The sequence below is a fragment of the Tetrao urogallus genome (assembly GCF_951394365.1).
Source record: "Tetrao urogallus genome assembly, chromosome: 1".
NCBI classification, from domain to species: domain Eukaryota; kingdom Metazoa; phylum Chordata; class Aves; order Galliformes; family Phasianidae; genus Tetrao; species Tetrao urogallus.
Genome location: NC_136813.1, coordinates 54,775,106 through 54,796,658, shown reverse-complemented (window position 1 = coordinate 54,796,658; position 21,553 = coordinate 54,775,106). Strand labels below are relative to the sequence as shown.

General features: G+C 37.6%; 1 protein-coding gene across 1 annotated transcript in view; it reads left to right on the top strand.

Annotated features, from left to right (window-relative positions):
* The window catches only part of EFNB2 (ephrin B2), a gene marked incomplete at both ends in the record, with an annotated part of 40,118 nt that extends 19,412 nt beyond the window's left edge, over positions 1-20,706 (top strand). Inside the window, 4 exons of the mRNA XM_079549830.1 lie at positions 1,506-1,789; positions 17,783-17,875; positions 18,635-18,748; positions 20,324-20,706. Of these exons, the coding sequence (XP_079405956.1) occupies positions 1,506-1,789; positions 17,783-17,875; positions 18,635-18,748; positions 20,324-20,706 (874 nt within the window). The remainder of the gene's footprint in view (positions 1-1,505; positions 1,790-17,782; positions 17,876-18,634; positions 18,749-20,323) is intronic.
* Positions 20,707-21,553: the final 847 nt, after the last annotated feature.

Sequence of the window (21,553 nt, the reverse complement as noted above, 5' to 3'; positions counted from 1 at the left end):
TCCTTCTACTTGCTGCTTCACAACAAATATAATTCTTACACAGGCTTTGTGAGTGAAAATAATCCCACTCAATTAGCACAGATCATAAACTCTCATTGTATGGGAGCAAGCAGTTGCAAATGATGTGTTTGAAATTTGGGGCATTGCATCCTACTTTTTTTCCTCATTTTGTAGGTTCTCTTCCAGTAGTGCTGCTTGCTGGTGGGCTCCTTTAGCAAAGCAAAAGGCTGGGAGTAATCTACGCCTACAGTTTTGTTCCTGAGCCTTAATATTCTAATAAGTTTCCAGGAAGGCTGCCTGTGAATAAGCTAGATTTACTATGTGTGCTGTTTAGCGCTAGCTCTTGTAGAAGGGTGTTCATTAGGCAGCAATTGTTTCAGTCAGTTTTTCAGGCCGATTCCCCATTAAGGAAGCTCTTTGGAAAAGGCTGGCAGACAGGAGAAAGAGAAAAGAGAGTCAGACTTTTAGGTCTGTGCATTAGAGGACATTGTATCATTGGCTGTAGTTCTAAAACTATGCTTCCTGGCATTAATTGAGCAAATATATCTTAAGGAGAAAAGAAATGAACAAACGAACCTGCTGTGGCTTTTGTACTTGTGAGAAGGAGGCTTCTTGACTTGTGGATAAAACAGTACTATATGTAATTATTTATATTTTTAATTAGTGAAGAAGTAGTGAGATTTGCCTGGTAACTAATATTGATGAAAAAGATAACATATCAAGTCTGACCCCAAACACTAAAGCTTTCTGCCAGTCTATGTGAGAACTCTCCATGTATACAAACGCAAAAGCACACCCATATTTCATTTATAGCACAAGGGAAAAAAAAATAAATAAATATAATGATGAGTTTACAAAGAAATCACTGTAGTGTAGCAATCACACTATCTTGAAAGAGTGTTTTATTGGAAGCATGTGCTGTCCTTGGCTCAAGTAGATCTCCAGTCCATCCTAGATCTGTAAAAATCATCCTGATGAGTGACTGATGTTCTTTTGTGCTATACCAGTAACATTAATCAACGTTTCAATATGTTAAGTCTGAAAGTCTAAGTTGCTTCCTTTCCCATGTGGCTGCTCCAAATGAGCAATCATTCTTGTCATTCTCCCATATCCAAAATTAGCAAAATATGTGCAAGAATATTAGAAATGTTACCAACGTGGAAAGACAGGATTGCAGCCTGCAATGGCTGCTGCAAGTGGCCAAATGTGGAAGAAACTGTGGTGCTGCCCTAGATACAGAACCTTCTAGAGTTCCCAAAACGGAGAACTTTGGCTATAAAACTCAATGCATCCGTAATTTCAAAGATCTAAATAAACATCTTGCTGATATTGAGTCAGGCCCAGACTAATAAGATCTAGTTTGTTTACACTGTCATTTTGGTTTTGGAAACTGTGTATTTGTTCCTTTCTGTCCATTTTAATTGCTAGTTTTCTGAATGTGATTTTGTCAAGTGTTTCACATTTTCCTTTTTTTCTTTCCTCTTTTTTTCTTTTTCTCTTTTTAGATTCCTTCCTGGACAAGGATTGGTACTATATCCACAGATAGGAGACAAACTGGATATTATATGCCCAAAGGTGGACTCTAAAACTGTTGGCCAGTATGAATATTATAAGGTCTACATGGTTGATAAAGACCAAGCAGATAGCTGTGCTATTAGAAAGGACAATACACCTCTACTCAACTGTGCCAAGCCAGATCAAGATGTTAAGTTTACCATCAAATTTCAAGAATTCAGCCCTAATCTCTGGGGCCTGGAATTTCAGAAGAACAAAGATTATTACGTCATATGTAAGTTCAAAATAACAGTCGTTCATTCTTTATATTATCATTGTTTGTTCCTTTGTATTTTGCCTCATTTGCTATAAGCAAACCAAGAAGACTCCGAATGGGTTTGTATTTTTTTACCTGAAAATATTTTCTTGGCAACATGTTTTGATATTACTGCTAATTTTCATAGGGCCTCTGTCTTTTTTTTCCTTGATTTGTGCAAATCAAATCAGACTGTACTTCTGTGCTTGCAAAGAGCTGCTCCTTTTGTGCACAATATCATGTCCTGTATTCACACTGAAAGGTTGTGTGCAGCTTTTAAAGCTGGAGAGAGACTTTTTATATGGTCTTATAGTGACAGTACAAGGTGGAATGTTTTAAAGCCAGAAGAGAGGAGATTTAGTTATATGTTAGGTAGAAATTCTTTATTCAGAGGCACTGGAACAGTTTGCCCTGACAAACTGTGGATTCCCCATCCCTGGAGGTGTTCAAGGCCAGGTTGAATGGGAACCTGGATATTCTGATCTGGTGAAAGGCAACCCTGCCCATGGCAGGGAGGTTGGAACTGGTTGGTTTCTGAGGTCTTTTCCAAGCTAAGCCTTCCTGTGATACTATGCATTGGCTGATTTGCATTTACAATGAAGTCACCTACTAGTATGTCTTATTTCTCCCATCTTCTTGAAACTGGATTGTTCAAATAGGCTGATAACTGTTTCATGTAACGTCTGCAACATTATATATTTCTTCTTTTCTTAGTTTAAATTATTGGTAATTTTACCAGTGCACTAAGTAAGTACTTCAAAAATGGGAATGGAAATGCTTTAAATATAAATTAATTCTAGTTGCAGTCATAATGGAACATGCTGTGTCATTATGTAGAATATAAGTTGTGTGTCATAGAAACAAAGTAAGAATTCATGGTATTTAATATATATAGAAATAACATATTTTACTAAATAACAAACATGGGAGATATAAAACACCGCTTGCTTTTTAAGGTTTGACAAAGCAATCACTTAACTCAGTTTAGTCAGGGAGTAAATAAAAACCTGATGCTACTTACATAGCATTTAGCTTTGTCAGAGTTCCCACTGAAATCCAGTTGGATTTACTGGAGTAAGATTAGATGCTGAGAGATAGTTGTCTGAAATGCCACAGAGAGTGTGCAGCATAAAAATGGCCATTCTCAAATCATTGGTTTTGATGGTGAAATACATTATTGAGTTCTAGTTTTTAGAAAACTCACAACAAACCAGCTATAATGGAGTGAATTGCACTGTTACAGCTATTGCTTGAAAACTGTGGGCACAAACAGGGCTTTCTGTCACACTGTCAGTTCTGTCTTATCCATGTCATGGATTTACCCACTGAATTATCAAGTACGAGTCATTTTCATTAATTTTGTATAATTATTTCATTACAGCAAGAAGACATAATAGACGTTGCGCTTTCTGAAGCGAGAGTTTGGTTGATAGAATTTGCTGAGACTTCAGTCTAATGCCTCGAAAGTCACACTGGCCTTGCAATAATACTGGACTGCCTTAGAATATTACCTTCTTTGCCCAATTTGGCATAAACAAATGACTGATTTATCATGTATTGCTAGCGTACTAACTCATCTGAAGCAGAATACCCATACATTTCAATAGGTTGAAAAAAAAAGCCATGGTAATCCAGCCATCCTTAAACTAAAACTCTCTGGGCTTTTTTTTGTTTGTTTGTTTTTCATGGAAGAAAGCAACGTAATCAAAATGCCCTCAAAAACATGAAGAGGGGCAGGAAACTAGGCTGTGTCTCAGCTAGGACACTACAGAGACACTAGGACTAGACAGCATTTTAACAGTTTGTGTTCAGAAGCTTATGACCTAGTACATACAGCGTTGTCAGATACAAGTTCTGGTAGTCAGGTTGTTTACTGTCTTTTTTTAAGTAATACAATGCATCTTAATCGTGTACGCAAATTAGCCCATAAATCATTTGTGTAAGTCCTTATTACCAGACCTGTAAATCACCAGCTGTGCTCAGACCCGAATGAGAAGTGCACCCCATCTCCCTCCCACTGACTCAGAAGCGCAAACATTGCTCCCCTTTCTGCTCTTTCCTTTCTGTTTGTTTGGGAATTTTGTTGGTTTTGTTGTTGATGTTTGGAGTATTTGGAGGTGAGGGGGATTGCTTTGAAGCTAATACATCAGTGCATTTTATACGCCAGCTTTTGATTTTGAGGTACTCTTGGATCTTGTATTCCCCTGAGTAAACAGCCTGAGATGCCAGTTTACTGAGTCCAGCATTGGTTCAGCGCTGGCTGTGGCTATGTCTTATGCTGCTTATGCAGGCATGCTGCTGTCAGCCCTTAAGTTCTCTGCATTGTCATGTACCCTTATCATCTTGCCATTATTTGAAACCATGGTATGTTTTTTGTTGTTGTTGTTTTTTCTTTTTTTTAAATCTAATTATATGTGGTTTGTGAAGCTGTATTATACAGTAAAATCTCTATTTACGTTAAGGTGTTAGTCATTTTGGGAGCCTTTAAGTAACAAAGCAGAGGAGTTATAACACAGGATAAAGAAGCTTCCTGAATCCTGTGTGCCTTTAGGGAAATGTGATTGTACATGAATTCTTCAAGCCATAATTTTTATATCACTTAGATGTATTCATGACAGATATAGTAGAAGAACTTTTCTACTCACTTCTTCCCTGGGTCTAAGCACATAAAAGATGTAACTTTTCTCATTCCCCATTTCACTTTTTTCTTTTTTTTTTTTTTTCTTTTTTTTTTTAAAGTAGAAATGATTGTAAGTTTCAGATACTTCTTTTAATATTTAATGGTATTTTAGTCCTAAAATAAGCTAAATCTAATCAATTTCTTGCAACAACAGCAGGGCAACATACTCCTCAGTATACAGGTTCCAGTATTCAAAGAGTTAATTCTGTGAATTGTAGTACTTAGAAAGATGATACTGAATAGTATTGTGTAAGGGAATAAGTGATGTAACAGAATGTCCTTGCTTTTCACTTCTTTACCATCATCAGTTTTTGGTTCCTGGGAAACTAATAGATTCATTTTCCAATAGCTACATGATCTCTTTTCAGGAGAAGGTCAAATGCCCTTGAGATCATGGATATATTAATGTTAGATTATCTTAAAATATTCAACCATTTAGCCAACATATCATAAGTCTCTAAGGAAATCCTTAATCAAATGCATGAAGATACACCATGCCAAACAACATAAATACCTGTGCAAAGGGCAAAGTTAAGCGGAACAAGGGTACGTAGGTTTGAAATTCTAATGTTTGCACCAAAAAATCCTTTTATGTCTTTGCGTGCTTTAGGAATGAATTATAGTTTTCTGCTGTGTGGATTGCTCAGAACGAATGGGGACTTCCTTGATTGTAGGAGATGGCTCTGCAAGTGTTTGGGTTATTGTGTAATTGCTTCGGTACCACTCAGCTGCAGCATTTCTTCTATGGGTAGAAGATGTGGTAGAGCAGTACAGGCATATGCACTGTGCCAAAGATATTTTGTTGTGGTGTATAGGAATTGTCCTGATCTCTTCCTGACAAACTTGGCCCTAGTCACAGGGTATGGGGAGAGCTGCAGTACGCTGAGTTTGCAATGATGGAGTGCCTCAGGGAACCCTGCAAGAAGCTGCACAGCCTGAGGGAAAGGAGTGCTGTGCTGCCACTTGCCTTCAGACCACTGTCACGCTTCTAAGATAGTTTGACCAAGCAAGCCCGTCCTCTTCTCACTTCATCTCTTCTATATAAAATGAGAGTTATATGCCAGCACCATCAGTGTAAAAAAAAGTCATACATTGCTTAAAATGAAATGAAATTTTACCTGCTCAAAATTTGTTCACTGAAATTGTGGATTTTTTTGGTCAGTGAAGAATATTTGGGATTCAGGGAAGGGCTGCAGAATGGTCCTGCAAAAGGTTTTTCTAAAGTGCTTGCTCTGCCTGCAACTTCATTAGCCAAGCTTGCTGAGCTAGTGATGTTCATTGGCTTTGACACTGGCAAAATGTAATATACAGCTTTCCTTAAACGTTTTTTTGTCAATTTTTTTTTTTTCAAATGACCCACATACATAAATGGCCTCTGGCTTAAATTAAAAAATATATGTATTCAACTTCTGACTGATTTAAAGGGCTATACTGCCTAGCAGTGCTTTGTTTTGGATAAATTCTTTTAATAGCGTGGTGGCTTTTAAAATGGAAACAGTTGTTCTGAAACTTTAGCATTAGCTGGGTTTAAAAATTCACAAAGCTTTTATGTTTTCACTTTGTCATTCTGTTACAATTAAAGGGCAATAACTGTCTGAGGAAGAACACATTAAAGGACAATATAGATTGCACCCTGAAATACAGCCCAGTTGGGAAGAATAAATGTCTTTGCATGGCCAAATAGATTTACATTAAAATGCTATTTTAGTATTCTGACCAAACACCAGCTAATCTGCCTGGCTGGACATTCTGACACCTCTTTGAGATAGGATTCACTCTTCATTCCCATTGCTGCAAACACCCAGCAAGAGGTACCCTAAAGAAAACAGTAAATTTTCCTTTGTTTTGAGGTTAATTCTCAACTAGCTAAAACTGGGACAAAAACAGTATTAAAGTTTCAATTTTATTTCTTTTGCAATACAGACGTTACGGATGCTTTTTTAAAAAAAAGACAGTACAGCTCAGCAGTCAAATGTTATTTATTTTTTGGTGGGGCTTATAGTATTAAGGAAAGCCTGTGTGATAATAGCCACCCTGATTTCAGTTGCACAAAGATCCATTTTTTTCTTTCCTTTCTCTTCCTCCTCCTTCAGCAAATTAGATAAATGATTCCTTAGTGTAAAATGATATCCAGAGGTCAGTCGCTGACTTTGCTGAGAGTCTTTTAAGGGATATATCAGCAATGCCACTTAGCTCTTGTTGAATTAAATATAAATACAGCTCATACAAATAATATTATTGGAGAAGAAAATCAGTGTCTGTGCAGCTTCAGATTTCTAACAGTGTCTAAGACCTACAGGATTAATGGAATCATGGCCCTCTGGGGTTTTGTCCCAGACCACACAGATCTTCTTGTAAGAGAATAAGGCAATTTTAGATTGATGGACTTTGTTCATATTTAGTGCCATTACCTAGGCAATACCAACCGTTTATCTCCTTTAAAGTAGACAGAGATAGTTGAGCAGAAAATCTGTTATTTCTTTATTCCTTAGGGAGGGAAATGAAAGATAGGAATGCTCAGTGTGTTAATTGATGGTATGTTATGAAAAAATACATTTATTCTTCCTCCACATCCCCCAGGTATACTGAATCAGATGAAAATGAAGAATAATTATTTGTGAGGAAGAATTATTCAGGAAATACTCAAGAATTAAACAAGATTTAAAATTTTATAGGAAGCTGTTTAATGTTTTTAGTCACTTTGCTGATTTTATTAGTTTCCTATTAACAATTTATACATACTGAAAATACAGTACATTAACAAAGAAAAGCACAATATTCTCATTTAGAAGTCTTTATATGTATGCATAGTACACATAGTACAGTATTACAATACTTTGCAAAAAAAAAACAACAAAAAAAAAAACAATTTAAGCCCTGGTCCTCAACAGTTGTATATATTCTTACATTTACATATATATCTTTGATAGGACTATCTGCAGCAGGAGACGGTAGGGATGAACATGTGGTTTATATGCTTTATATTCAGACTATAAGTAACTGTTTAAATAGTGGGGATGTACTGTGAAGAAATACACAATGCTATGAGGAAAGTACTATGATCTGAAACTGAGAAATACACCAGCATACTGAAACTCATTTAACTTTCACTTAAGTTAGGTGATGAGCATGCATGTGTCAAAGAGTGATCAGTCTTTCTTGTATGCTGTTGCTTACAACATATCTTTGTTACAGTATTTTAATTCCTGAAATAAAAGAACAGGAAAATGTAAGCATTTATTAAGGCTTTAATGAAACTGTTTTAAATATTTGAGATCATTTTTCTCTTTGAAGTCTTTACATAGTTGAACTGATGGGAAATGTATTTTTGTCTGAGAATTGAATTAGCCAAAGCACAGGATTGAAATGGCTGAAAACAGGGTTAAATGTCAGTTTATATTTTCTTTCCTGATTTTACCCAGTCCTGGAAACTTTGGAGGAAGAGTATTTCAGGATTAATTTCTGATAAGTCTAACTATAAGACTGAGCCCTAAAGGGCAGTCTTCCAGTTGCTTTTTTTCAATCTCAAAGAAATCTTACAAATATTTTTTTTGTGAGTAAAACCAGGATTAAGCTTCAGGTTGTCTTAGTAGTACTTGGAGAACAGTTTCTACTAAGCTGATAAGCCTGGTTTTAAAAGCATGTTCAGGCCTTTGTTAGCAGAATTAGTTGATTAGATGACAGAAAAAATAACTAAACTGCAGCAGCAGACTTGTCTTTATGCTCACTGATGTTCTGTAAGAGAAACAACTTTGAAACTGAATCCTGACAGGGAAACTGAGAAGGAATTGTTTTTCAAATATTCCGTGTTAGCAAGTAAATGCATTAGACTGCTATGGTGCAGTTGTTCACAGAATCACAGAATGGTTGGATTTGAATGGCATCTCCCCAAGTGGGATCAGCTACAGCAGGCTGTTCAGGATCATGTCCAATGATGGAGACTCTGGAGCCTGCCGGGACAACCTGTTTGAGGCTCACAGCTAAAAATGTTTTCTTAAGTTCAAATAGCATTCCCAGTATTTCAGTTGGTGCACATTGCCTCTTATCCTGACACTACTGAAAGCAGCTTCAACCTTTATTTCTTACTCTCCACAGCAGGTACACACATGTATAATATCCCCTTGAGCCTTTCCTTCTCCAGGCTGAACAATCCTGGGTCCTCACCCTCTTCTTCAGTCCCTTCATCATCTCTACAGTCACTTGCTGGATTTTCTCTGCAACTTTCTATCCTTTCCACAGTGGGAAGCCCAGGCCCAGCTGCCGCTCTCCAGATGTCTCAACAGGACTGAATACTTGCAAGGGATCATCTCCCTAGACCTAATAACAGCACTCTGCCTAGTGCAGCCTTACGGGGTTGTTGGCTATCTTTGCTGCAAGGGTGCATTGCTGGCTTGTGATTGATTTGGTGTCCACCAGAACCCCCAAGGCCTTTTCTGGAGAGCTTCTTCCCAGGTGGTTACTTCAGCTTGTGCTGCAGCTCTATGATTCCACCTGTATTCCAGAGTCTGCCATAGCAGAAATAGTAGAAGAATCAAGACATTAGTGTTGTTAAAGAAAAGAAAAAAGCTAAATGTCCTGTAGCACCTTGAAAATTCATATTGCTTTTTTCAGCAATGTTCCCTCATTAAGTTATTCAGAAGTTTTTTAAAAGTTCTGTGCACAAACAATCATGCAGCAATCAAAACATTGCTTAACTTCTGATCATCTTTGCCAAGAGTGCAGTCATCCAATAGTATCATAATTGATCTCAGTACTGAGGTGCCAAACTCTGTGTTGCTGAAGGATAGTTAGATGATGTAAATAGCTTTTTGTGTTTTGCAATAAAGCACACTTTTGTTGTGCTTGATGTAAAAGTGGGAGATGAAGGTATTCTTTTATTGGAGCAAACATGTGGAAAATTGCTCTAGATTGTTATAGTACAGAGCATCTCCCCTGAAAGGAATTAGGTTCATCTATAGGGCAAACTCTGACTGTGGCATTTTATTGGGGTTACTGCTGGACTCTGTGTGGTCAAAGCAAATAACGTCATGTCCATCTAAACTGTTATAACCATGAGACCGATGCATTTTCTCATCCATAGTGTTATATTCTGAACTGTCACTTGGCATTAACTCAGTCAGTGGTGAAGTCCTACCACCTAGAGATGAACTCTGCCTCAGAATGATGTTTTCCACTTCAGTGCTACTCGTATAGCAATTACTGGGTCATTAATATCATTGCATGCAATTAGTGACAGTAGAACGAGCAAGAGGTTTCTTATTTATTTAATATGAACTTTCACTATAACCCTTTCTTATCCAAGTACTGCAGACTGAAACGTGAGATTTTCAAGGCAGATGAGCATCTTCGAAGAGTAATGGGTAGAGTTCATATGATGTAGAATATAGATCCTCATTTAATATTAAACCCTCTGATTTTGTTTTGTGCAAGGCCACTCGTCATTAGTGACAATCAGTGTAACTTGAATGGTAGCTAATTGTGTTAGTTCTGTTCAGCTGAAGCAGAGCTCACTGTGGTAGTGAGAAGGTATTCTCATCCATGGGAGCCTTTTGCCAGCAGTGTGCTGGGAGAAAGAATAAACTATATAAAAAACACTGCTCATGGCTTGTGAAATTAACTAGCTAGTAATCTGCTTTAGATGTATACATTCTGATATACACTGAATATATCATAATTAGTGGGCTTACATCTGCCACAGTTTCTTCAGTGCTCACAAATATATAATTTGTTTATGTAAACTAGAATCAACCATGTGTACAGTAGATCATTATCTGAAAACATTTCTCAGAGTATGTGAATGTACAACTGCAATACTTTCAGAAATGCTTAGCTGTAATCAAAGACAAATTGTCATTCGTAGTGGTACAATTTTGAGATGCTTTTTTTTTTTTTCATCATCTGTAAATCTTTCTGAAAGAAAAGGGACACGACAGCAGTGAAACAAGTAGGCTTTTGCTGTGGATGGATGGATGCTGTGACCTTCTGTATTGGATAATAATGCAGCATATAGTGTACAGTTTAGTACGCTTAAGTTGTGGTGTTCCTTAACCAAGAGATAATGTGGTGCTCTTTTTAAAATGATAGGCAGCAGAAACCAGTTAGAGCTCACAGCTTCTTTGGTACAAGTTGCTCATTGTCTCTTTTTCCCTTAATGGAAAGTCTTTGTTTAAAAAATGAAATGAAATGAAATGAAATGAAATGAAATGAAATGAAATGAAATGATTGTATTCTTCCTGTACCTGTACTCTTGTTGTGTGATGCCATGTCCACATGGAATTAATAGAGTCATTCTGAGTATAGGAAAGGAGGGAAACTGTGCAAGTACTCTGTCCTTATTTTGTGCTTAATTCTTTGATATTTGGGTATTCTTTTTTTCAGTCAGGCAATGTGAGACTCAGTAAGGAGAATCTACAGATTTCCAGAGATGTTCCTTTAATTAAACAGTTGTCATTTACAAGGTAAATAAAAAGGCATTTTAAAGTACGTTGTACAGTACAAACCGGTTGGCTCTGTCTTGATTGTGTCCCCTACACTTCACCCTCAAATAATTAAATAGTAAAAAAATCTACCCCGCTCTTGTCATATGAATATAAGTGGAGAATTTTAGGGAAAATTTTATAGAGAACCCTATTATCCACAAGTCCGTTCAAATTACAACCAGTCACACCATTTGCATTTGGATAAGATACATTTCAGAGTAGTAGTTAGGGAAGTGAATCACTGAATTTCACTGTGGAGCCTTTGCCTTCTTCCAGGCAAGAAGAGGCCTGTTTTTTATTTTACTTCATTTTGTCTGGCTTTATTTGAATGAGATGGGCATTGCTGCTTACTTGCTGTGCAGAGTACAGTTTGTGGATCCATTTTAGATAGCAATTTGGACAGATGCAACGTAGGACATAATTTAAGAAATGATGAAATATGAAAAAGAAGGGAAAATTCTTCTTGTCCTTCATTCATGTAGCAGTTTTGCCTCATGTGGAGAGCGGGAAAAAAAGCTGGCTGCAAGAGTATTTAGAACACTCCATAATATTTAGTTTAAGAGAAATTGTATGTTAATTTGAAAAAAATATATATATAGAATAAAATTGAACCAGTGGGAGTTTCTCAATGGTCTTTAGGTTGAGAAAGTCCTCATGAAATTCTGCTGCCACTTTGACTTTGCAAGGTGGACGAACAAAAAACAGAGGTGTTAAAAATATAATGAAAGATGACTGGTAAAGTGTATTTTGATTATAGTTGTTTAATGATTGTTTTGGTATCCTATAGTAGGAAATATTAATTGAGCAAATCCAGCTATGTTGGTTTTGTTTTTTTTGTTTTGTTTTGTTTTAGGTTTTTTGTTTGTTTGTTTGTTTGTTTCAATTTATTTAAAGATCTTCTCTTTGTTGCTGTAAGATCAGGAGTAAAAGTAGGACGCAATTGTGTTGTTCAAGCACAAAGAGTTAAACAGAAGAAGTCTCCAGCCTGCAGATAGAAACGTAGGCAACATTCTCACAGTAGTTTGTGCAAGTGCCCCTAATGCATTGAAATGTTACTGCTTACAGTAACATTGTCCATGTTTCAGACCGCTCGTAGTTACATACTGGGAGACATTTTCATTCTAAAGCAAGAAATGAAAGTTTCATTGTCAGTCTGAACTTTTCTAACTAGAAACAAGGGCAGACTGTTAGTTACTAGTGGTTTAAATTTGCGTACTTATCTATTTTTTCTCTTTAAACTTTATGCAGCTCATCCAACACAATGTATTTACCAAACTACCTGTTCTTTGGTGAGTGGCCTGAGAACAATTTTTTGTACGGCTGTCTCAGATCTCTGTGCAAATCTGGCATTGCTACTAAGTGAAAAGAGAGAGAAAGAAAAAAAAAATAAATTCATTTAATTAAAACACTCTATTACCTCAGATGCCTTGTTCTTCATCCCTGGCTAGTCTAGAAACAACCTCTGTGTTGTGATCTGTGATTTGTGGTTTCTCAGTGTGTGATTTCTTGTGTTCTTAAACCTGTCCCATAAATTTAGATAATTTATGGGAAAGAAGAATTATTTATTCTGTGCTTTACTAAGAAAGTCATTAAAAGAACTGAAAGCAGATGAAAGCAGTCAGAGCATGAATACATGATGCCTGGCCAAAATAGTGTACTATTACTTAATACAATTAAAAAAAAAAAAAAAAAAAAAACTCAAAAGCTTTACATGTTCTTAAAAATCCTGTGACTGTACATTAGATCAAGTGTAGCTTTGTATTAAGAATAACTTCCTACTACTGTTGGATCTATAGCTTCTGTGACTTTTTGTTCCTGCAACGTGTAGGCTTTTCCATCTAAGCACGGAAACAGCACAGCTGTGAACGAGTGTAGATGGATAGAGTTTTTATGTTTTATTTAGCTCTGCTTTTGAGAAACCTATTTTCTGATGCTGGCTTTAAGGAGAATCTAAGATAAAGGATGTTGACAGTCGCTACTATTAAAACAGTACTGATCTAACCCAAAGAAACCTGTAATTCTCTCCTTCCCTCTTAACAGATCCACACCAGCAACAATTATTTCTTATTTTGATGCACTGCTGAATGGCTTATGTTGTCCACACACATTAAACCAGTTTTGCCCTAACCCACAAGCTGAGATCACTTATTCTTTCCTATAGTCTGTGGCTTAAGGTTTGTTTAATTTTCACAAATTATGTATGATGGTCCAAATTTCCCTCCTCAGGCATGTAGTTCATTTCATATCCACGGTGCAGAAATACATGTGTTATGAAGTTGTTGGTTTAAAGGATGTGACATTTAATTTGGCAAGTGGGTAATGTTTTTCACTGTCCTAAAGCGTAAAAGTACATATAATTGTGACAGAATTAAGTGGTTGAGGTTTTAGTTTACTGGTGTTTCCTGTTAAGTAATTGTGATGGTGTTTTTTAATTTTGTAATCTGTATTTTTAAGAGTGAGGGAGGATGAATTTTTGTTACTGTGCCTTCATTTCTAATCTCTTTGTGAATGAAAAGCTATACAGGCACAAATCCAGCAGCTTAATTCTCCATCTGATTAGAGCAATGTTACCAACCCGATAGGTCGAAAACAACCAAGATCTGTGCAGTGGCTTAGCCTCCTGGGAGGCAGTGTAATAACAATCAAATGAAGACATATTAAAATGTAATATTACTTCCTCTCCACGGGGACTGTATAAGAATCATAGCCAGGAACTGTTCTTGTCAGCTGATTCTGTTTCGCTCACTGATTCTCTGCCCCTGCATTTATGACTAATGCATTTCATACAACAATCAGAGCTTGTGAAGTTTTAAAAGCAAATGAATGTAAAGCATCAGTCATTGATTTACATGAGTTCCTTTCTTAACAACAAATGTGTATATATATATATTGTGACACACAAACACACACACACACACACATATATATATGTATATATATATAATATAGGTATTTCAAAGAAGGGAAAGCAGAGCTGGCATGAAATTCTTTGGTCCAAATGAATTTATTTCTGCTTGTGTTAAATGAGATTATATATTAAGAAAGAGCTTCGTGAAACAGAAAATGTACAGTTTCTTCTCCAAAGTAAGAGACTGCGTCGACAGACTCTTAGCCATAAGTTCATATGAATTCATTTTTTCTTATAGTTGAAAGCCTATACTTGTATTCCTTACAAAATGACAGTTGAAGTTGTATTCAAGGAACGCAGATACATGGGGTTCGTGTAGATCTCAAACATCATTTTTTACTTACTAATGAAAAAATATCAACTAAAAATTATGATTTTGTCAAAAATTTTAGGGCAATTACATGGATTTATTTGTAGGTGTGGTTAGACTGTAAATAAGAGTAATGTATTGTGCTTTTGATAGTGATTAGTTTTGCAGTTTACACCAATGAAACAGAACAGGTCTCAGAAAATTGGAGGTAGCTATCCATCAAAAGATTAAAAACATTTTGTTACTAATACTTGGTTTTAGTTTTGTATGTATTAATTTTCCTTTAGTTTCTGTATTAATATAAAATAAAGTGTGGGATCCTGAGAAAATTTAATACTCATGAGAAACTTCATAGTAATTATTAATTATTCTTATTAATGTTAACATTTAAGTAGTATCTGGTCTTAGCACAAGGTCATGTGAATGTGAGTAAATTTCTCTAAATATATCCATATTTGGACCTAAAAGTTTAAAAAATGCTCTTTTATTTATACACATGTATGTAAAAATAAACTGCAAGGGGGTTCTAAAATGTGATCGTGTAAACAATTGGAGAGTAGCCTTTCCCTCTTAACATAACATAAGGATCTTGTGTTATGTTTCTGTGTTCATACCCAAATCTGTATCACAGACGCTTTTCTTTCTCTTTTTTTAATACCACATCAGTATAAGCAGAGATCCAGGTACAGCATTACTTTTCTGCAGAACTGTGAGTGTAATGGAGGCGTTTGGATGGTAGCAAGTATAATTTTCACTTGAAGATCAATATAAAAAGACAGTGGCAAGCATTTGAGGAATATTTTGTACTTGTTCCCTTGTTTGACTTTTGCGCACTATACTGTCAAGGGGTATTAGCAGTGTGAAACTGTTTTCTCTGATGTCCCAGATTACTTCTCCCTCTCTGTGTCATTTTTCAAAGCTTAGAAGTATGTGTTTAAAACTACCCACATTCTTCCTGGTACGCTAGGGATATGTGAGGTTATATTTCGATAGTCTTAATGAATTTTGAAAAATAATTTCCTCCAGTGGCCTTGGGTAATTGTCAGTTTAATTACAGGGAAAAGCTGAGATGGAAACTTTGCTTTGTCACTGAAATACTCCTCTTTGAAAATTCTCTGTTCCTCAGGATGTAGCGCTCTCTACTCTGAGCTATAACATAGGCTTTCAGAAAACCCCTTGAAGAACTGTGGAAAAAGCGAATACTTCTGCAAATTCATTCATCTGACATCAAAGCTATGAAAGCATTCTTTTAGCAAGCAAGTGAGGCAGATTGAACTCTCACAAGCACACAACCAGACTCATTGTATGTTTGGTCTCTCTCATTTGGAGACTGTATTTGAAGTAATTTTGCATTCTTTTTGCTGTCTTACTTTCTTATTTCTGTACTGAGGTCAGACTGCATCCTCTGCATCTTATTGAGATCTCCTGCTCTGTAGGTTAAATGGATAGGCCTTTAAAGAATAAAAAGACATTGATGTTCAGAAGAAGCAGCACTCTATTCAATTAAAATCAAGAAAAAGGTGGTTAAAGAGCTGTGAACCCCCATAGCCTAGATTAAAAAGCAAACGAAGAATTACAGAAAAGGAAGACAAAGTCAGTGTTTATTAGTTGTACTTTCAGTTGACGCTCAGCTTTGGTATTTCTATTTACTGCTTTTTTCCCTTGTCCTTGTGCTCTGGTACACTGGCAAATAGGTCATAAAAAACACTTTCAGCAAAGACACATTTGATTTATGTCCAGAACTGGTTCTTAGTATTGATTTTTTTTTTTCCCTCTGGAAAAAAACAAAAGAAAACAAAACTATACGTCTCCATTATTTTTTGAGCCTGGCAATACAGTGGCACATTTCAGATCTGTTTTTATCTTAAATTACTCATTGTGCTATTTTATATTTTAGAAGTCTTCCCAAGTCTGAAAAAATCAGTAGTTTAACGTACTTCCCTTGCCATGATTTGAGGGCAAGGGGAGAGGGGGGGGGAGAAAATAAGAGGAACTGGGAAGGCCTGTATACAGGGAAACAGGAATTTTAGGAGAAGAAAGCATGGTTTGGGAAGTTTGTATGGTGGCTGTAATTTGAGTTAGTGACAAAAGAGGCAGGAGTGGAACAAAACCAAGAAGTAGATCAAAGGCTAGGAAGCAGGGTTCAGCAGTATGGGGTTTATATCTTTACAGCTAGAGAGAAGATTAAGAGCAAGAAAAATACTGCCATGGGGCTAGGAAGACATTGTGAAGGAATAAGGAAATATACGTTGAAAGAAAATCCCCAAGGAAGCAGAAAGAGAAGGAGCGAGAATTAAAAACAAAGATCTGAGCAGTTTGAAGCCCTTGTTGAATCAGATCCCTAGCTGAAAAGAGGGAGGCACACATAGAAAAGTGCTGCTTAAGCTGTTTGCCAGAACCACAGCAAGCTCTGCTCTCTCATTTTCCATTTGTTTTCTCCAGTTGGTGGCCTGGTATCAGTGCGTGAGCATGTGTCTGCTTGCTTGCGCATTTGGGGCCTTGCATACATAGGTCCAAGAAATGACAAGAGTGCAGGAGAACACATGGTTTTGGGACCTGTTGGTGGGGGTCACTGAGGGGCTGTTTCCCTGCCTGGCTCATATGAGGTGTCCCCATTGTGTGAGCCTGGCCCAGTCTCTCTGGAGCCACCCCACTGAGGCTTGCTGTGCCAGCATCATGGCTGGGCATCAGTACACGCTGGTGGCAGCTGAGCCTTGGCATGGGTTGTGGTGGCAGTGGTGCCCAGTGTCCAGGAGCTGCCAAAGGGTTTTCTGGCAGCTGACAAGACGTGCAGTCCTCATTGTGGTGGTGGTGGTGACTCAAACCGTTGGACTCTCCCCGGAAGCTGTGTTTTGCACACACGTCAGCTTGTAGTGACAGGATTATGCGGGGGTGTGCAGTCCCAGCAAGTGTGGAGATAAGAGAGAACAATATAAATACAGGGGAAAGCACCCGCTTGTTTGCATGAGACGGAAGGTTTTTGTGAGAAGGGAATGTGTGTCCCCACACGAGCCTGCCCCAACAAGGAAGGCTCCTCAATGCTGAGAAAAGTGAGATTGTACTTTCAAATATTAAATGGTTTTCCAATCAGTGCAGAATCTCAGCTTTCACCTGGGTCTTTTGTACGCCTTCGCTTCTTCCAGCAGGAGATTTGTAATAGAGGAAGCAGGTGTAACGTGGTGATTATAAAGATATTGTTGAAAAAAAAAAAAAAATACACCAACAGGGTGAATTTCCAATGCTTTGCTCCTTTGAGACTGCCAGGGCTTCCCTTTCAGCTGACTGCATTACCTTTTAGCAGGTGCTGTGTTTTCGTCCAAGTCAGCCAGTCAATTGTGTGCAGAAAAAAACTTGCTGGGTAAATTTGAAACCTTGATAACACATTCCTCCATTTGTATGTATTGTACAGCTTACCAATGTATTCATTCCTTTGGCTTTCAACATTTCACAACTTTCCATAGGTCAGCCTGAGCAAGAAGGACAGATCTTGGTAGACTGAAAGATTTCTGCTTTCAGACACTCATGTTCACATTACTTTGCCTGTTGATTTCCTGATTTTATTTTTATTTTATTTATTTTATTTTTTTTTAATCAGCAACATCAAATGGGTCTTTGGAGGGCCTGAATAACCAGGAGGGAGGGGTGTGCCAGACAAAAACCATGAAGATCCTCATGAAAGTTGGACAAGGTAAAGACCATCTGCTGTTTCATGAAACCACTTTGATCAGTCTCAGTGTCCTTTTAGTTTTCAGGCTTCTTTTGCAAGCGTAGAGCAGTGAGCCAGCTGAGTCTAGCGTGGTTGTTCCTCCCTTACAGTCTGAAAGCAAAGCCTATTTTCTGCTCCTCAGCTACTGACAGATTTCTGCAGGAGGAGGGTTGGTGTAATAAGATCTCTTCACTGGAGAGCTCCCTAGGAGGAAAGGTCACCTGGGAATTACGTGTTTCAGTCATTTTTATTTTCATTTTAAAAACAAAAGCCACAACTGCGCTGTTCAAAATTATTTAAAATACATGAAAGGAGAGAAGCTAATATTTCTATAGTTTGCTTGTTATGAATTCTGATTACAGAGAGGTTTTTGTTCATTGTCTCTTTTCATATATAGATAACCTATTGTGCAGAAAGAAAGAATTATTCTTCTAAGCAGAAGTTGGTTTAGTAGTCAATCAACTTCCTCAGTTAAAATGAAATGTCATCTGCAAAGCTTTTCTTGCCAATTACAGGAGTCCCTATAGTTTCTGCAGATGGCCTCACAATTTAAACCTCTGAAATAACTAATATAACCATTTTGCTTTAAATGGAAAATTACATTCTTGTTTCTCCTAGTCCTTTGCATAAAGATTCTTCTGTTCAAAGCTATTCGTGTCTCACAAGATACCTATAGCCGGCTTATAAAACTTAATATCTTCGGGCGCCTAAGCTGCAGTGAGTCGTTTTTCTCTCCCACAGATCCCAATTCTGCAGGGTTACCTCGGAGCACAGACCCAACCAAGCGCCCTGAACAGGAAGCTGGTACAAATGGGAAGAGCTCCACCACGAGTCCCTTTGTGAAGGACCACTCAGGTAGGTACTATGAGGTTTTCCCTTGGAACAGAAAGGCTCCAGCATATTCACCTTTGTTCCCAAATATGGGGTTTTTTAAGCATTAAAATGTTGGAAAAGCAAATGTTTTCACAAACTGAGATGACACAAAAGCCATCTATCTGGTGGATAGAACTTTGGAGCTTCTGTTTTTCGCAACAGCTGCTCTTTCCCCTCTTTCTGCAGTAGAAGTTAATTACATCTTGTAAGAGTATCACTCATTTACAGGAAAGTTTTTGGATAGGGCATTCTCTAAGAAGCTTTACGATGGTAAATGCTGCCTTACATTTAGTACTCTGGCAGATGAACGAGTCTTTCTGTCTTTCTCTTCCCGTATAATACATTATCAAGTGGTTCTCGACAGCCATTTATAAAGTTTATTTCAAGACATCTATAATTCATATCCTGATCTTTTAATTGACCATATAAAGTCTACATATGATTGACCGGTCTTTCACTAAATTTAAAGATTAAAAAACAAACAAGCAAACAAAAAAAAAAAAATCCAAGATAAACAGATGGGGTGGTTCAAAACAAAAATCTTGAGGATGCATTTCAGGTATTATAGGCAAGAAATTGAATAACTTTAAAAACACAAGTTCTCTGGAAGAAAGTTCGGTGAACTGGAAATGTTACAAAGCAAAATTTGCTGATAGTTGATTTTGGGGTTCCCAAAAATGGCTACATATTTTCCTTGCTAGCTCCATCACTTGATATCATTGATATGACAGTTCCTGGGCAGGTTTCAGACATTTCCTGCTGAGGTTCCAGATGTTATGAGGACATAGTATCTGCAGCATTGTTCTACATGTAAGACAGCATCAAGAGAGGGAAGTCAGTTCAGATTTTCAAGTGAGAAGGTCTCAAGTAAATGTTGATTTGATTTCTGTGACAAATAATGTGACAATATTCAACTCGCTATTCAGCAATTGAGCCTTTCCTGACTACCTAATATGTGCTGTTATTTTCTTTTAAATAAATGTAAGATACATAATATAAACAAATACAGTCCATAACCATTTTGCCCATCTTTCACACTGTCTCAAGCTCTTTTGTTTCATTTGTAAGCATGAGGAGTCCACATAAAGAGACGCTAAGGACAGTTAAATCAATATCGGAAGAATAAAATAGCAGAATTGTGTGACACTAAACAGTACCAGTTGTTTTGAGAATTACTGTTTCACTGTGTTAATTTTCCCTTGCAGTCCTATTCCACCCCTTTCTGCTGCCATGAGCTGGCCAGCATCTGTTAAAAGATGCTGTGTGCATCAAAGGCTGCCTTGTCAGTGCCAGTCCTTACTGCTGATGGATGATGATGTATGAAACAGGGTGGCTTGGGAACAGCACAAAAGTGAGACCAACAGACACAAAGTCTTGTTTAATATTGATTGCTGACTTCGGCTGTTTGCATTTAGCTATCTAACAGGGTAATTGGTTTGTCAAAGTATAGCTGTCAGTTAATTCTTCTAGCTTTGCTTACTCTACACATTTTTAAGCAGCGTAAACAGGTCACAGGATGGCAATAACTTTTGTCTGTTGTATTTCCATTCTTTCCAGGATCTAGCACAGATGGCAGTAAGGCTGGGCATTCCAGTATACTGGGTTCAGAAGTGGCCTTATTTGCAGGAATTGCATCAGGGTGCATCATTTTCATCGTCATCATCATCACTTTGGTGGTTCTATTATTGAAGTACCGGAGAAGACACAGGAAGCATTCCCCACAGCACACCACGACTCTCTCACTTAGTACATTAGCCACCCCAAAACGCAGTGGCAACAACAATGGTTCTGAGCCCAGTGACATTATCATTCCTCTAAGGACTGCAGACAGTGTTTTTTGCCCCCACTACGAAAAGGTCAGCGGTGACTATGGACATCCAGTGTACATAGTTCAAGAGATGCCTCCTCAGAGTCCAGCAAACATTTACTACAAGGTCTGAAAAACACTCCACTGATTCTGTGGTACAGTTGAGGCGTAGAGGACACTCACTGGTCAAACGCTTTCTGTTGGGGTTTGTGATGACGCCTTGTGCGCTAGCATTGACTCAAGCACAGAGGGAAGAAGGCAACAGCTATTTCTATGAGAGCCAACTCGAGCTGGACAGCTAACCTAGTCTGTAGAATTCCTATCTCAGTGAATTGATATTCACTAAAAGCTGGAAGACTTTTATGTAAAAGATGCCCATTCTGATTGCTGTACTCTTGTTACATTCATCATCCTCAAAGCCATGTGCTGCAGGCCTTCAGGCATGTACAAAAGCCAAGGGAAGATGAAGTGATCTGTGGATGTTAATAGCTCTAGGCATCCTGGGAAGGTGCTGTAGGATATCAAGCTTGAAATACAATCTTCTGACTTTTGTGTGTCTCTCTCAGTGCATACTAGATTTGTCACACAGACCTTGGTGTCTAAGTAACACTTGCTAAAGTTCTCTTGCTTTAGTCCGTCACTGTTCCATTTATTTTTGTTATTCAGGGCTCTGCCATCCTTCACATAAGATTTGCTTTCACTCCACCTCCTGAATCACTAATGGAACATTAATGTTTAGAGATGCGTGCTCCATCCATCTGCTACAGCAGCCTCACTTGAATGGGCAATGCATTTTTAGAAATTGTGTCTGATAGCAAGGAGCCTTCCAGCCAAAAAGTTAGGCTGTCAACAAGTCAAGAGTAGGACTGGGTGGTGGAGGGAAGGGCTGACTGTGGTTGTGATTGAATGCTGCTGCCTCAAAATAGAAGCTGGGAAGAAAAAAATCATTTAGGTAGCACAGCACTTTGGTATGCTACGTT